Here is a 15,742-nt window from a genome sequence, read left to right on the forward strand (position 1 = left end):
TGATACGCACGTAAGCCACATTTCGCATTCGCTAAGCTGACCAATGCGATACTGCCGTTGAAGGCTGAATCCATGACGCGGGTTTCTCATAACAGCGGAGGCATACTTGTTGGTATTCCAAGGTTCAATACCTGGGCACTGGCAGTGAACGGGGCAAGAGCGACTGAAGTTTGATGAGTAAGGCGACAGCAGCAACACGCCAAGGCTGAGCACGTGAGTGCTTCAAGTGAATACTGCAGGTGCGATTAGGTCCAGACGCAGTTTAAGGGTTAACAATGATACATTAGAGAAGGGCCGACATCGTGAGCCTAGCCAGACGCCACGCTGCAGTACGTAAAGTGATGCCAGAGACCTTCGTAAACTTTTGTTCTTAGATCATATGTTACAATGTGCGGCGAAGCACCCCAGCTCCAACCCATCCGTCGTTCAAATCAAAAATCCAATATCCCTATGGGCTAATCTAGCCCATGACCATGCCCTTGAGGCCGGCCATGTCGCCCTCCTTGGCGGCAATTTCGAAGTATCCGTAGATGATGGTTACGGCAAGGAGAATACCAGTACCGCTACCAAGAGCACCGAGAAGGTCGCTGCCGACGGACAGAGCTCCAATGCAGGCACCACCAAAGGCAGCCGCGGTAGGAATGACGCGCTTGAGCTCCTTGTACATGGACTCCTCACGGTGACCAGCCATGACCAGACCCTGCTCCTTGAGCTGCTTGGCAACATCGCGGGGAGACGAGCCGGATACCTCGATCCAGGTCTTAGAGAAGACAGCGCAAGCGACGAGCATGTATACGATGAAGATGGCGGTCTTCAGGGGGTCGGAGAGGGCCTCGGTGATGCTGAGAGGGGGAGACCTGGAGCTGATTAGTGGCTGGTTCTGTAGCATGAACTATGATTAGACATACATGTAGTAGGCGACACCGGAGGTAGCGAAAAGCTGAGCGGAACCCTCCTTGGGCTCCCAGACACCGAGAAGCTTGACAAGGAGGTTGTCGGAGAAACGGTTGTAGAGCATCTGGCTGATCAAGAAGACGTTGGAAGACAGAGCCGACTGCAGCATGATGGGCATGTTGGAGGTGTAGAACAGGCGGACGGGGTAGGAGCCGCGGACACCACGCTGGCGGGCAGACTTGACGGGGATCTCGACGCGGAAGCCCTGGAGGTAGATGACAGCACCGAAAACGATGACGGTGGAGATCAGGTTCATGACGTTGGGGAGGTTCTGGCGGTAGAAAGCCTCCTTGAGCGCAACAGTCTTGTTGGGCCAGGTGAAGAGCAAGTGGACAAGGGCAATGAGAGCACCCTCGAACTCAGGACCGCGACCAGTGTTGATGGTGGTGGGCGAGAAAGCCTTCCACATGATGGACTCGCAAATGTTAGTGGCGATAAAGAGCGAGATACCGCTGCCGAGACCGTAGCCCTTCTGGAGGAGCTCGTCGAGGAGGATAACGATCAGACCAGCGATCATCAGCTGAATGACGAGGAGAACGCAGATACCGGCACCGAGGTCGGATGGCTGTCCGTAGAGACCCGAGATGACATAGACGACGGCCTGGCCGAAAGACAGGAGAATAGCGAGGAGCTTCTGGGCGGTCTGGTAGAGCTCGCGATCAGACTTGAGGTCGAGGTTGACGTCGATGAGGTGGGTTCCCGCGAGGAGCTGGAAAACCATGCCGGAGGTGATGATGGGGGTGATACCCAGTTCCATCAGCGTTCCTCTGTTACTCGCCATCATCATACGGAGCCAGTATAGCGGGTCGGAGGTATCAGACGACACGATTCCGTAGAGCGGCATCTGGCTCATGACGAGGAAGACGAGGAGGGTCAGACCAGTCCATACCAGGCGGTTGTTGAAAGGAACCTTGCTCTCTGGCAGCTGAATTTCAGGAACTAGAGGCACAAAAGGCTTGACGAGATCGAGGAACCGTACTGCGTGCGACCGTTAGCTGTGGTGTTCGTCCGCGCCGTAATTAATTCCTCGCACGTGTTGCGCGCACGCCTCGCCGGGCCATTGACAGGTGGGGTGGAGACTTACGGCCGCTCATGATTGCGAACTATGGCCCAGAGACAAGAAAGAAGACAACGAGAAAGTGAAGAAGGTGGTTGCGAACAGCCAGTTGATGGAAGATGGAGAGGGGGTTTGCTTCATGAGCTTTCGCAACGTGTCGCTGGGGAAATTACCCGTGCGCGCGCTAGCCGTAGCTCCGTCCCTGAGCTATCGCGAATCTCCCACCAAACTCCCAAGAGGCCACGCTGTTCTGATATTTGTGGGATTTGACCTTTCACCATTCGGGTTTCGCATTCGAGTTAGCAAGTGGCAGATGTCATTGTATGCGCAGTCTTGCCTTCACGTCGCGGCCTTTGCATGCATTCATCAACACCACCGCGGAGCGCGATCCTTGAACAACAGGCGCGATGGAAATCGACTGCCATTTACTAGCTTTGTCCCAAATCAATTGTGCATATGCCTATGGTATTAATACTGTCTCGTATTCCGTGGGAATAAACGCGAGGATGTCTTACATCAACCAGACTCCGAACGAAGCTGCGCTTCTGCCTAGTACTGGTACCCATTGCTTCCTCCCTTCTTCTTTTGAACATCTTCCTTGATGATCTATCCCTCTTTATCCCTAATGTTGGCCTCCAACTCCTTCAGCACCTGCCTCCGCTCTTCTAGATCTCTTTCTAGCCTCCTGTCTTCTTCTTCTGCTTCCTCTATCTGTATTTTCAACGCCTCGATGTAGTCGCGCTTTTCTTGGGCGCTGCTTTCTGGCATCTCTTCTGGCATTTCTACGTAGTTGAAGTCTGGTCGAGCCGATGGGTTTGGAGAGTTGGACTAGGCCGAGGTCTTTCTTAAAAGGTTGGGTAATAAGAGAAGATTATACAGGCGACGTGGGGTAGAGTGTATTACGAAGACCAAAGGGTGACTGATTGTGTCACAAGAGCCGGTCATTTTATGGACTGTTTTCCAAGGCTGGACAGCAGGTCCCAGCGCGATTTCCCGTTATGACATGGAACAAACAAGTACCAACAACTTCCATCGCAACTCCCGCCTAACCCTGACACTTACACTAATTTCCAAAACCTGACCGACTTCCGGGAACAACAACCGCCTGCCTGATAGACCGCCCCAAAGGTACGACCATATTATCATTCCATCAGCACGACGCACGTCGAATGACCAAACACCTACAAAACGCGACCGGATCAGTCTCAAACCACATCATGTCCAGCACGTCTCAAACTGATGAGAAAGCCGATCAAGACGAATTGCAAAACCCTGAAAAGTCAGATGGCAGCTCACCAGTCGATACTGAGACTGCTTCGGAGCAAACGTGCACAGATCACAACTCCCAAAACAATTCTCAGGAATCCCGCTTCCTCCCGTCCTGTCCCCACCCACCAGCCGAAGGCCAGACCGAGGAATTCATGGCGCCTACATCTGCTGATGAGGGAGGCCTCCACTTCCAAAGGCCAGATGACAACGGCCTCTCTGGTGTTCAGGGCGTTTCCAGCAAGCATGACTCTACCGGAAGTCCGGTGCGAAGTCCCTCTGGTCAACGGCATCTGGAGAGTACGCAAGAGTGGCTATCCGCAGTCTGCGGGCTGTTCAGTCCGGACAATCCTGTATCTGCAGCGATGCCATCCGCGACTACTCCATCAACAGAGGACGCGACGCATGAGGCCACAACACAAGACGATTTCCTGGAGTGGGTCAAAACAACCTTGGAGCTAGACAAAAAGGAGACGCCTTTTGTCGCAATTTACGTGTGTTTGCGAAGAATGCATGATTCAATAGCTCTTCTTGTTTCCGAAGGCCAACGTGCTGGCGAAGCGATTGCTGAGGTCAAGACCGTTATCGGGAGCATCAGCCAACAAATTACTGAGCTACAAAAAGCACAGCTCGATGATAAAGAACATGGGAGAGCTTCCGAGACTGGCTTAACAGAGCTGAGTATTCAGCTGTACGATGAGGAGGCGGCGTTGAGGAGGCAAGAACGTGACGCCGAGAGATTGCGCCACGAGGTCATGAAGACGGTTTACGCGCCACTGCAGGCACTGATTACTCAACTAAAGGAACAATTCGACTTGAAGGTTGCTCAACTCTCTCGTGTGAAGGACAAAGAAATCGATGATCTGCGCATTGACAAGCTCTTCACGCATGAGCATCTAAGTATAGCCAAGAGTAGTCTCGAAACCGCCCGGTATGAAGCCAAGACACTGGAAAACCGGCTTATCACTGCTTTGAAGCAGGCATTGGACCCCGCAGCGAGAATTCAGGAGCTTGAGCAGCAGAATGCGAGGTTAGAGAAAGAGAACGCAGATCTCAAGACGTCGAAGGAGACTACGGAGAGACCTGCAAAGACCTAGCCAGGCTGACTTCGATCGAGAAGAAGAAAGCAGAGGTTGCATCGCTGGACGCTAAGGTTGAACAAACTCGACGACGTCTGGGGAACTCTGGATAAGTAACATTATACGATGTACCTTGGCCTGTGCATGCGGACACTGGGAAGTTTCAGCCTTAGATTATTGGTATCGATGTAAATCGATTGCTTAGCAGAGAGACTACAAAGTTGCGCTGATGGGGCAAGATAAGTGCCAAACCACCATGTAATCGACATAGAGAGCTTCTCACACCCAGTCCCAGCAACATGACGCCATTGTAAACACCAAAACTTTACTTCTTCTTTCCTTTCTTCTTCTTTTCCTTGATAGTAAACTCCGCCGCTGGCTGTAAATTCTTGATATCTGCCTCGAGTACCTTCAGCTTCTTCTCCAACTCATCGTTCTTCGCCTTCAGTGACTCGTCTTTCTTGTTGACCTTCTCGACCTCGGCTTTCAGTCCATCAATTTTCGTATTCTTCTCAACGCTCAGCCGGTTGAACCTCTGCTCCGGTGTCTCCTCTTCCAGCTCCCGCACTTTGTCGCGCAAAGCAGCTAGCTCTTCGGTCTGCTTTGTATCTTGTCGAGTGAAGTGTTGACCGAGTTCCGCGCACTGAGGACATGAACGCGGGCTCATTCGATCTTGGCAACAATTGAGTATACGGCCAATGGAAGTGCAAAATGCGCAGTCTGTTTCGGTCTCGATGTCGGTCAGTTCGCTGCTAGATTGGAATGCATATGGACTGACCTGAGAAACTGCAGTCGTAGGGTAGCGTTCATCGGGCTTGACGGTGTCATGTTGCTCATCATCAAGAGACGATGTAGCGATGGGTTGGGAATTAAATGGTTCAAGTCTTGCTAATGTAGCCTGTAAAGATCTGGTCGTTTTTGTGTCCAGACTTTCCAAGGAAGGCAACATCGCTGATAGATCGTAATGTAGCTGCGGGTCATAAGTAGATGTAGGATTGGTGTGACGCGCTTGAATTTTATCTTAGTAAGAAATGTTCAGCGCTAGTGACGTAGATATCAATGAAGGTAATGGTGTCTTAACATGTGACACATGTCTTGAGCTCCACCTCTTTAGATGCACGTACCAATGCTACTTATCCTGCCTGAAAGGCCAGAGCTTTGATCTCGTGTTGCCTGATTTCTTGTTTTACAACAAACCCCGCTGGAACCAACCTTAACTTCTCGCGACTGCGCCCTCCCGCCTGACACATCATCAAACGCGCTCAGCTCCCACCTCCATAGGATCGCCCGGTCACAGACGAATCTAACTACGTGTCTCGCCAGCCTTGAATACCCCCGCAACAACTCACACCAATCCTCCGAGTCCTCAGCAGACTATTCGCGAGCTAGAAGGTCAACATGAGCGTTTGGCCCTCCATGGATCAGCCGCGTGCGCCTTTCGGGAAGTATGAAGTCCACTTTGACGATCTCGAACAAAAAACGCACGGAAAGATCTCCGCGGAACTCAGCAATCTAAAGAATATTCTTATTGCGCTACCTACCAAGTTCAACGATGCGGCCAACGCCATAACAAAAGCCAGTGCTCACAAGGCACGCTCGAAAATGCAATTGGAGCAATTGGATGATTTAGGCCATCTTATGCCGGAAATGGTTCATGATACAGCTTTCAGAAAACACTTGAAGGACGAATCAGATCGAGATTTCCATGAGTTCATGGACATACGGAAGCAATGGGACACTATGGCCTACGACACAAGAGACGGGATCGCGGAAAGGGTGTTGTTATTACTGGAGGCAATCATTGAAAATGCGTCGACTGAAGCAGAGAAGGTTCTTCAACAGAAGTTGAAAGAAGCGAGAAACGAACTCAGCGAATTGGGATCAACATCTGCCGCTATGATCCAAGGACTACTGAGCGAAAGAGAAGAAACAGCACGAGAGGTAGCAAAGGATAAGGCCACCATCGCCAAGAACGAAAAAGCCTGGAGACAGGAGTATGAAGAGATCAAGAAAGAGTCCAAGAGAGACCTACAACAGCGGGTTGAAGAACGCGTACGTGACGAGAAAATCAAACTCGCCGATCGTCTGGGCAAAGCAGAGGCTAAAGCTTCCCGTTACGCTAAGGTTCTGGAGGAGAAGGAAGCTTTGGAAGCAAGAGTTTTGCAAGAAAGCCGGGAGAAAGCGCTGCTCAAGCAAGCGAAGCTAGAGTGGGAACAGAAGTATAAGGAACGAGATGACGAGGCAAAGGCTGTGCAAGAAGGCTACGACCAACTCAGCAACGACATCCAAGCTCTTCAAACAGAGAATGCGGTACTCCACGCGGATCACGACGAGTGGAAGAAGGAACACGAACCACTACCCGAAGAACAAAAGCCCAGCTCTGAGTGTCGCCATGTTGATCAAGATACCATGGCGCTTCCACACGTCTCATCCACAACAGCGTCCGATCGACAAGCCGCAGAGCTTCAGCATCTAGACGGACTCGTCACCATCTGGCAGACCACTCTCGAGAATACGATTGCGGAGATGAATGAATCAGTTGGCAGGAAGGAGGCACTTGAGGCAAAGATTCGAGAAGCCGAGGAGCAGCTGGAAAAGTTGAAGCCTGCTCCCTCGCAAAAGGCACCTCGCGGATCGAAGATAAAGAACAAGCCTAAGGGCGCGAGCAAGAAGGAGCAAGCTGTTGTCAACGAGAAAGCAGATGACGAAGCCTTACTACAACCATCTGTCAATATATCCGGAGGGCTTCCCAGAGTTTGTATAGCAGCGGAAGCTTTCCCTGCCCTGAGCTCTCCAGCGGTACCCCAGACCATCCCGTCGACCACCTGGAGGAGCCTTCGTCTCGTCGGCATTCCGAAAGAAGATGCCAAAGACGTTCGAAAGAAGTCTGGCTAAGCTCCTCTAGACCGAAAGCTACGTGTTGCGAAAGAGTTTGGGGTTAGACGTGGCGGAGTATGGGGTACGCGCACGATGTGGTTTCACGGTCTGACGAGGTTCATGACTCTCGACAATTGAGTGTATTATAAACGAACGAAACAAAGAAGTTACATAACTCCTTCGGAAATGTAGTATCGTGTGCATATACTGAGCTGCCGCATTGAAGTTGCTCTTGCGCAGACCTCAAGATGCAGCCCGCCCGGGCGCGACTTCCAGGGGACTCGAGTCTAGTCCTGTCTTGAACTAGCGGCATCGCATCCCTGTCCGCTCACCGAACGCGACTTTGGAAACAGCCATCGCGTCCAAGCACTTTCGTCGCCAGACTTCTTACAGGCTTCTAATACTTTCACAACAACGAAGTAAGCCTTCCCAAATCTTATCGATCATGGAGGCTTCGGAAGATCGCATCACGGAAAAAGTGCAGTCGCTGAGTGATCTGGAGCTTGCCGTTCTCATCTGCTTGGTCGCGGATCAGCATTGCATCATCGAAGCGGAAAGGCAACTGACCCGTGATGTTCTGGAGGAGTTGAAACCTGTGAGTTGCTTCGCACTGCGCGACTGCCCGCGTACTTACAACAATAGGTCGCTACCAATACTTTCGGACTAACATGGGCTGTACTGGAATGCACCGAGCACACCACGCTGGACGATTTCGGAAGCGGAATCCTCGTGAGAGGAGAAGAGAACGATTATTTCGGCAACAAAGCTGGGCGTGGTAGAGGAGAGGTAACTTGTGCTCGTGTAGACTGGTTTGCCAGCGATTAATGTCTAGCCAGTTTTCGTCCATCTCAGTATCACCTGGGAAGCCTGGCGGACATACATCGAGGTCATCCAAACCGTTCTGTCCATTGGACAACCAACGCATCGCGAACATTGTTATTGCAAGAAACCTCAACAGGGCGAATCCGCAGGTCCAAATTCAGGCCTTGGAGGTGCATTAATCGTCTTTTCTGCTCGAGCATAACTAATGATAGACAGCTGATACGAGGCAAGCGGAACTTCACGAGGACAGCAGTACATGCGGCTCCGAAACCATTCCTATTCATCGCTTTGAATGCTTCAGATACACCGCGCCTGACAATGCATTTGGTATGCCGAGCCTATAATCTAGATGCAAAGTCTAACAATGCTACAGAATGACCAATTCTTCATCTCACACAAGCATCAGGCAGATGATGGGCTGCCAAATCTTGAAGAGCTACAGGAGAAGAATCATGCATTAGACGACGGCGCATCAATGTCTTCCGTAGTCCGCACGCCGCCATTCCAGCCGGGAAAGCATAAGCCGCAACAAGCATTATTCCTACCTGATGTATGTCGACCATAGTATGCCTGTTCTGTACTAACAAAGACAGGACCTTGAGACCTTGACGAAGCTGGTGTCGCAAGTCAGAATCAGCTCTGAAGTAAGAGCCTATCTATACAACATTATCGTGTTCATGCGGCTGCATCGAGCAGTTGCAGGAGGCATCTCTGCTTTGGCCACGAGGCACTTCAACACGCTGGCACAGTAAGTAGTCCACAATCCCAGCAGAACAGTATTGACAGCAGTAGCACGCTCGCCCCACTCCACGGCCTCGATTACATTTCACCGTCCATGATCGCCCTTGCCGCTCGCAAGATATACCCACATCGCATCGTCATTACTGCACCAGAGAACGAGCGCAGCATGCAATGGGGCAGCTCGCTCGAGGCAGTCAAGGCTGTCCTTGAAGGTGTCACGGTTGAGGATGTGATCGAGGAAGTGCTAGAATCAGTGGAAGTTCCGCTTTAGCATCCTTTGTCAGCAAGACTACCACCACGAAAACGATGGTGGTTGAGCAAAAGGCATGAGTAAGGACGCCAGCGGCTGATCTCATCGGCGTTGCGCGGACATGATTGGAAGCAAGCGGGGCCGGGCGTGCCTGCCCCTCGGAAAGTGGGCCGAGAACCGCAGTTACTGTTGCACTTTCGACATTACGCACGCGCTACAGCAAGGCTACAAAAGGGCAGCCTTTTCTCTTGGCCCTTTCAATCGCAGGACTATTTGCGCACTTCAGCCATGGCGACGAGTTATTTCGATCAGCTGAGCCCTGGCGTTCAGGAAGCAATCGAGGTACCTATGCACCCCAAACGTCATAACGACGCGTTGAAGCTAACTTCCTCATGGAGAGCGAGCTTGGAGACCAAGACACCAAGAATATCACCAAAGTGACCAGCCATGACGATGCGCTAGAGGTACCTACTCCACTGCACCCTTCCTCCGCGCGCTGACCAATAATCGCAGGTCGTCTTCGAAGGCGGATATAGCGGCCATCGTCGCAAAGCCTCGCTCGCTCCCCCACCCTCTGGCAAGATGACGTCCCGCCCCGAGAACGGTCGCCGTACCACCGCGTGTATCGTACACTCCCTTCTCGAAAAGCACGATGGCTTGCCCGTACAAGATCACTCCCAATCGCACGAAGGCCTCGCGCAGGAACGGCGCGTCGACAAAGACCCAGCCTCGGCGCGCTCGGAGCAGACGCAACATTCGCGGCTGTTGACCAAGAAGGAGCTGTCAGATATGGCATTTGGGATACGCGAGCTGTCCAAGAAGCTGTCACAGATCAGGCTGAAGCTGCATGTGAAGAACATCTTCATCCTCGGCAAAGCGCACGACGAGGCCTTGATCAAGAACTCGCGCGAGGTGACCGACTGGCTTCTGCGGAAGAGCTCGGAGCATACGGTGTATGTGCTAGTTTTGCCTAGCAACGGACACGATTAACGAGACATAGCTACGTCGAGCAGACGCTGGAGGACAACAAGATCTTCGACGCTGCTGGGCTGTTGGAGAACGAGGGGTTTCAAGGGCGGCTCAAATTCTGGACCAACGAGATGTGCGCTCAAAAGCCACAAACCTTTGACATTGTCCTCGCGGTAAGACATGTCATACTGCAGAGTCTTCAAGGCTAACGACAACACAGCTGGGTGGTGACGGCACAGTCTTGTATGCGTCATGGCTCTTCCAGCGCATCGTACCTCCAACGATTTCCTTCTCGCTAGGCTCGCTCGGCTTCCTCACCAAATTCGATTTCGAACTATACCCGCAATCCCTATCTACCGCCTTCGCGGACGGTATCACCGTCAGCCTGCGTCTCCGCTTCGAAGCTACCGTCATGCGATCCCAACAACGGGACGGCGAGGGCCGCGATCTGGTCGAAGAACTGATCGGGGAGGAAATCGACGACCACCATACCCACTACTCCGATGGTACACATAACATCTTGAACGAGGTGGTCGTAGACCGGGGCCCAAACCCGACTATGTCGTCCATCGAGCTGTTCGGAGACGATGAGCATTTCACAACTGTGCAGGCTGACGGAATCTGCGTCTCTACGCCTACGGGCTCGACTGCGTACAACCTCGCAGCAGGTGGATCGCTCTGCCACCCCGACAACCCTGTGGTCCTCGTTACCGCCATCTGCGCGCATACGCTCTCTTTCCGCCCCATCATCTTACCCGATACAATAGTGCTCCGGTGCGGTGTACCGTACGATGCGAGGACTAGTTCATGGGCCAGTTTTGACGGCAGAGAAAGGGTCGAACTCAAGCCTGGCGACTACGTTACAATTAGCGCAAGTCGCTTCCCATTCCCCAGTGTGCTGCCGCTGAACAAGCGGAGGACGGATTGGATCGATAGTATATCGAGGACTCTGCAGTGGAATAGCAGGCAAAAGCAGAAGGCGTTCAAGGAGTGGAGTTCTTAGAGGTGAGGCTATGTCTAAGTAGATCTTCAGTGTAGGAATATGCCATCGCTTCCAACCACGCGTACGATTTTTTTTCTAGCGCATGCTAGGGCTAGTATTTCTATCATTTCTGGTATGTCCTTCTTGATGAGCCAAGAAGCATGTACCAGGACATTTCACTCCACCTTTGTTTGTATCGTGGACTGGTGGTAGTTGCCAGAGCTGGATTAGATGGAGAGGACACGCTGTATACCCCACCGGCGAGCATCCGAGCGTCGGAAATTTCCGTGATCACCGGCATGCATATAATCCTCGTTGCGAGTCGAATGTCTCATGTCAAGCACACATCAAACACAGACGCCACGCCGATGAAAATCTGGTGTTCAACTGTGAATCATGGTGTGGCGCGTGTAGGTAATCGCTCTGCGTGTTCATCATCTACTGACAACGAGCAGTGAATGTGAGCGCTGCCAGCGTACTTTCGGTCTATATAGCGCGTGGGCGCAACACATTCGCGACTCTCCAAACCACAACGAGTGTCCAGTATGCGACTACGACGGCGCTACTTGGCAAGACTTACTCAAGCATTGTCGTCAAAAGGGTTGTCGCACTGTGTGCCAAGGCTGCGACGATGGCCGAGGAGCGCACTGGGCTCTTGATTGCGACGAGTATTACGAGCATCTCCATGAATGCAACCAGTGTATAACGTGCCATCGGCATTTTGATACGCCAAGCAATCTTTATCAAGTAGGCTACGAAGGTTTGACTGAATAGGTGTAGTGTGCTGAGAACACGCAGCATATGATTTCTCATCGTAGAGCAAAGTATGAGTGCTATGAATGTGACGCTACGTTTAAGACCTATGGCGGCATGGTAAGCTTCCTAATTATTCTTACTCTAGTTTGCCACTCACCATCACAGATCATCCATATCGAACGCGGCACCTGCGGCGACTTCGATCACGCCGATCTTAACATGCTTGCAGCACAATGCCGCAAATGGGCCGACTTCATTAACTACGAGTGTTGTCAGCTTGATCTTCTTGACTACGGCGTTACACATTGTCATGCCAGTCCCTTCAAATGCCCGACTTGCGATGCGTCGATGGCGAAACTGTCGAGCTTGTTCCAGCATGTTGAGTCGGATTCTTGTGAGCAGAAGTTGGGTTACGGGGCTGTGGGGACGCTGAGGAATTTCTTGAGACGTCGGCTGGCCTGATCTGATCTGATGGAAAGAGTGAGCTACTCGTACAAAGACAACGCTGAATAGGCATGCAGCGTGCAGCCTATAATGGGCCAACAGCAAGCAAGGAAGAGGAAGTGGCGTTGATGCATGCTTCATGGTGTTCAGCGTTGACTACAAATGGGGTGTAAGAACGACTTGGTAAAAGTTACATTCCATTATGTATCGGTAGGAACAGCGAAGGTACGCCTGATTGGAAGGAACGCCACTCGTAAACCACCAAGCTAGACGAAGACAAGGGTCCATGCCCAGAACGAATGACAGGCGCAACGAGACATTGAGGAATAGATGTCCGCACAGAGCTGACGAAACACTAAGGCTTCATCTTAGCACAAAACTCCATCGAAATTCCCTTGCTCCTGTCATATGGCGAATTCGGCCGAATCGGTTTGCACAGTCCTTCCTGATGTCATTCGTTAGCTGCAAAAGCACTTGAATAATATCACATTCAAACTAATAACTCACTTCGTATAGGTAAGCCTGGTCGTCGCACCAAAGACCTGCCTCGCACTGGAAAGTACGCCCTTCTGGTTGACTGAGATGTAGTCCCGCTTCGTGTCCAGGGCAACGACTCGTATCCTTAATGATTGTCTGAGTTTTATCCTCGCTATGAACCAGGGGATTTCCGTTAGTCGTGCCCAGGCAGTGTATCAAGCTCATGTCATATTGACCGCCATACTCGATGAGAAAAGGCCATAATAGTGGTTTCGACTTGAAAACTTTGATCACTGTACCTGTGAGACCGCGCGAGACGGATGCACCGGCTGCTAGTTTGGAACCGCCCTTGTCTTCGAACGGTCCGCCCGCGTTCCAGTGTTCAAAGTAGAGATCGTAGGGGCAGTAGTTGTACATGGTGAGTGTGTTGGGTTTACTCTCTGGTCTAGGGAAGAGGTTGAGTTGATCGCCTGGATCCACGATAGGCATGGGGACGCTTTCATCGAGAGGCCAGTTGCCGCTGAAACAACCTGCCGCCATTCCTGCGACCTCGGCCTCTTTCATGCGTTCCTGGTCGCCTAGCTTGACAGGTGTGTCTCGGCGTGCCAGCGACTCAGGACCGAGCGTAATGAGATCGTTGGCTGACGAGACATGTCGGTGGACGTGCTTGTGCCCGTGGTTGTGCGGCACTGCTGTAACGGGTTTCCGCAAGAGGAGGAGAGCTAGTAAGGCCGTTGCGATGGGCGAGCATGCGCGTAGTACGGCCATGTTGGGATTCGTAGGTGTTGGTTTGTGGCACAGCGATATTCAACCGTGCTTCAGTAGTGTGAAGTTGGGTGCGCTATGCGTCGCTATGGAGAGGCTGCTTTCGATGAAGATGTTGGTATCACAGGAAGGTCCACAACGGCGATGGTTGTATTAGGAGGGTGTTTGTGTATAGAAGAAGAAGAATGCGAAGAGAAGAAGATATTTACATAGGCAAAGAGGATGTTCATGACAGCGCAGTGCATGACTGAAGAAGTGAGTAATCCATCATGAGTAGTTTATGGGTCAGTAAACATCCCCATCCTACATCGTGGGTTTATCTAGTCGTGGTATGCTTGAATACGGCGATGACTTCGGGTCGAGCGCATGCAGGTAATGATGTAACAAAATCGAGCGGTAATGGTCGCGGTGTCTACGCCGCAGGACGTTGTACGGAAGTTGGAGCCAACCGTGGTTGGCGGTGCATGGGTACCACGTTGGGGCGAAGCTGCGCATAGGACTCCGAGATGTCTGAGCGTCGCGTGCATGTCATCGGCCACCGGGCCCTCAAGTCACCAACATCACGGCATGGTGAAAGCAGAGTTTGTGCTATGCTCTTGATTGAGGCTTACAAGCAAACTATCTTATCCTGATAGTGAAAGTATCCAGATAGGGAAAACACCAGCACCGGTTGCCATCCGCTGCTATCCATGCGCCAGCATCATATTCCAAAATCCTCCAACGCCACTCGTGTATGCCCTTGTTTCAAGAAGAAGGAGATAAAAAAAGCCTTGAAGTCAAGAGTATACAATGAAAAGAAAACCAAAGAAGAGAAGAAACATGAGGCCGTGTAGTAGTCTACCCCGAAGAGTAATCCAGGGCCTGCCGTAGATTGTTAGAAAGTGTTTGGAAGAGATCGTTATAGTCAGACAACACACACTCTTTTGCTCCATCATGTTCGCGAAAGAGATAGCCGGATCCCTTCGTTGGGTCGACACGGGAAAGAAATAGTCAGGTCATGATCTCGTGATCTCGGTATGAAGACCTCTTTCCTCGTAACGACGTCGCTCATGATCTGTTTCCGGCGCAGATCTCGAACGCGACGCCTTTATCGACAGTAGCGCGGCCGACTGGGGCATCGGGAAGGTACCCAAACTCAGGCACGACGTAAGCTTCCGCAGCGCAAGGCTCGTTAGCGGCGCACTCGAAGGATGGGCCATCCTTGGCCGCGGCTTGAATGCCTTTTTCGTGGCCGGCGCAATTGTCAAAGTTGGTCCCGTCTTTGGTCATGCAGTCGAGGTATGAGATGTCGTAAGACACCTGGATCTTGTCGTCCCAGACGGTATATTCGAATTGCATCGGATTATCCATGCTCGTGGATTTCGCGACCTTGAGTGAAATGCCAGACCCCTTACAGGTGCGAATGGGTTCAGAATAAGTGCTATTGGCGGATACAGTCACGCAGTCGCTCCCGGGACTGTTGTTGCATTGTTTGTTGTCGCCGATGGACGAGACATAGACGTCATAGTCGCAGGAGTTGAGTATGATCGCCTCGTTTGGGACAGAGTCGAGCGAAGCGTACATTCCACCTGGGTAAGACGAAGGAGCGGCAGAAGGAGGAACAGAGGACGTGAAAGTAGACGTAGATGTAGACGCAACTTCAGGGACGCCCTTCTGCGGGACCTCGACGGTGACAGACGGCTCTGGCAGCGCAGTGGAGGTAGTGATGACGGAACAACCGGCGGAAGCAGAGCTTGAGGTTGACTCAAGCGTGACGGTCGTGAAGATCGTCTCAGTCACGATGACGACGTTGGTGTGCATAGCACGAGGGTCGACCTTCTCATGGTTGTGACTGTGTCGAAAGCCGAGGTGCGCGCCCGCGGCGAGAAGCGGCATCGTCATGGCAATGAGGGCGTTGACATGCATCCTGAGTGATCTTGACTCGGATTTTGGACCTAGTTGCGTAAGTAGACACGGGTTCGAGTGAGTATGGTGAGGCAGTTGAGTGTCGCGTGATGTGGGTTGGAGCAGGTAAAGGAGCGTGGGAGTAAAAGTCGCTGGGGAAACTGTTGTTGTTATTGTTATGATCCTGCGTCACCCGGGGGTCTGAAAGCGCAAGTGAGCGTGGATTACAATTATATGCCACGTTGGGGCGCGTTGGCCCCGTTGGACGGCCGGTGAATAAATGGGGGCCGGCCAATCAGAGGCCTGCCAATGGCAAGGCCTCAGATGAGCACAAACGGAAACGCAACACACACGGCCCCCACACGTTGCTCTCTCACGAGCCGGTGAAGCTCACCAGGTTGCACTCGCGTTGCGGCGGT

General features: G+C 52.0%; 8 protein-coding genes across 8 annotated transcripts; 4 read left to right on the forward strand and 4 right to left on the reverse strand.

Moving 5' to 3' along the window:
* Positions 1 to 460: 460 nt before the first annotated feature.
* On the reverse strand, positions 461 to 2,048 carry SEC61 (translocon subunit; the record flags this gene model as incomplete). Its single annotated transcript, XM_051467711.1, has 3 exons — positions 461 to 857; positions 909 to 1,932; positions 2,039 to 2,048. The coding sequence occupies 3 exons, from the start codon at positions 2,046 to 2,048 to the stop codon at positions 461 to 463; spliced, it is 1,431 nt and encodes a 476-aa protein (XP_051328870.1).
* Positions 2,049 to 3,228: 1,180 nt separating this feature from the next.
* Positions 3,229 to 4,374, forward strand: J4E85_003444 (uncharacterized protein; the record flags this gene model as incomplete). The annotated part of the gene is made up of 1 exon (XM_051467712.1): positions 3,229 to 4,374. The coding sequence occupies one exon, from the start codon at positions 3,229 to 3,231 to the stop codon at positions 4,372 to 4,374; it is 1,146 nt and encodes a 381-aa protein (XP_051328871.1).
* A 307-nt stretch (positions 4,375 to 4,681) lies between these two features.
* Positions 4,682 to 5,184, reverse strand: J4E85_003445 (uncharacterized protein; the record flags this gene model as incomplete). The annotated part of the gene is made up of 2 exons (XM_051467713.1): positions 4,682 to 4,999; positions 5,131 to 5,184. The coding sequence occupies 2 exons, from the start codon at positions 5,182 to 5,184 to the stop codon at positions 4,682 to 4,684; spliced, it is 372 nt and encodes a 123-aa protein (XP_051328872.1).
* A 588-nt stretch (positions 5,185 to 5,772) lies between these two features.
* Positions 5,773 to 7,251, forward strand: J4E85_003446 (uncharacterized protein; the record flags this gene model as incomplete). The annotated part of the gene is made up of 1 exon (XM_051467714.1): positions 5,773 to 7,251. One exon carries the CDS (start codon positions 5,773 to 5,775, stop codon positions 7,249 to 7,251), a length of 1,479 nt encoding a protein of 492 aa, XP_051328873.1.
* Positions 7,252 to 7,678: 427 nt separating this feature from the next.
* J4E85_003447 (uncharacterized protein) lies at positions 7,679 to 9,067 on the forward strand (the record flags this gene model as incomplete). Its single annotated transcript, XM_051467715.1, has 6 exons — positions 7,679 to 7,828; positions 7,876 to 8,019; positions 8,272 to 8,382; positions 8,429 to 8,605; positions 8,649 to 8,803; positions 8,833 to 9,067. 6 exons carry the CDS (start codon positions 7,679 to 7,681, stop codon positions 9,065 to 9,067), a joined length of 972 nt encoding a protein of 323 aa, XP_051328874.1.
* Positions 9,068 to 9,438: 371 nt separating this feature from the next.
* J4E85_003448 (uncharacterized protein) lies at positions 9,439 to 11,018 on the forward strand (the record flags this gene model as incomplete). Its single annotated transcript, XM_051467716.1, has 4 exons — positions 9,439 to 9,510; positions 9,560 to 9,999; positions 10,047 to 10,188; positions 10,236 to 11,018. The coding sequence occupies 4 exons, from the start codon at positions 9,439 to 9,441 to the stop codon at positions 11,016 to 11,018; spliced, it is 1,437 nt and encodes a 478-aa protein (XP_051328875.1).
* Positions 11,019 to 12,692: 1,674 nt separating this feature from the next.
* Positions 12,693 to 13,442, reverse strand: J4E85_003449 (uncharacterized protein; the record flags this gene model as incomplete). Its single annotated transcript, XM_051467717.1, has 1 exon — positions 12,693 to 13,442. One exon carries the CDS (start codon positions 13,440 to 13,442, stop codon positions 12,693 to 12,695), a length of 750 nt encoding a protein of 249 aa, XP_051328876.1.
* A 1,044-nt stretch (positions 13,443 to 14,486) lies between these two features.
* Positions 14,487 to 15,314, reverse strand: J4E85_003450 (uncharacterized protein; the record flags this gene model as incomplete). Its single annotated transcript, XM_051467718.1, has 1 exon — positions 14,487 to 15,314. The coding sequence occupies one exon, from the start codon at positions 15,312 to 15,314 to the stop codon at positions 14,487 to 14,489; it is 828 nt and encodes a 275-aa protein (XP_051328877.1).
* Between the last annotated feature and the right edge of the window lie 428 nt (positions 15,315 to 15,742).

Source organism: Alternaria conjuncta (assembly GCF_024043145.1).
Source record: "Alternaria conjuncta strain BMP 0040 chromosome Unknown scaffold_4, whole genome shotgun sequence".
Classification (NCBI taxonomy): domain Eukaryota; kingdom Fungi; phylum Ascomycota; class Dothideomycetes; order Pleosporales; family Pleosporaceae; genus Alternaria; species Alternaria conjuncta.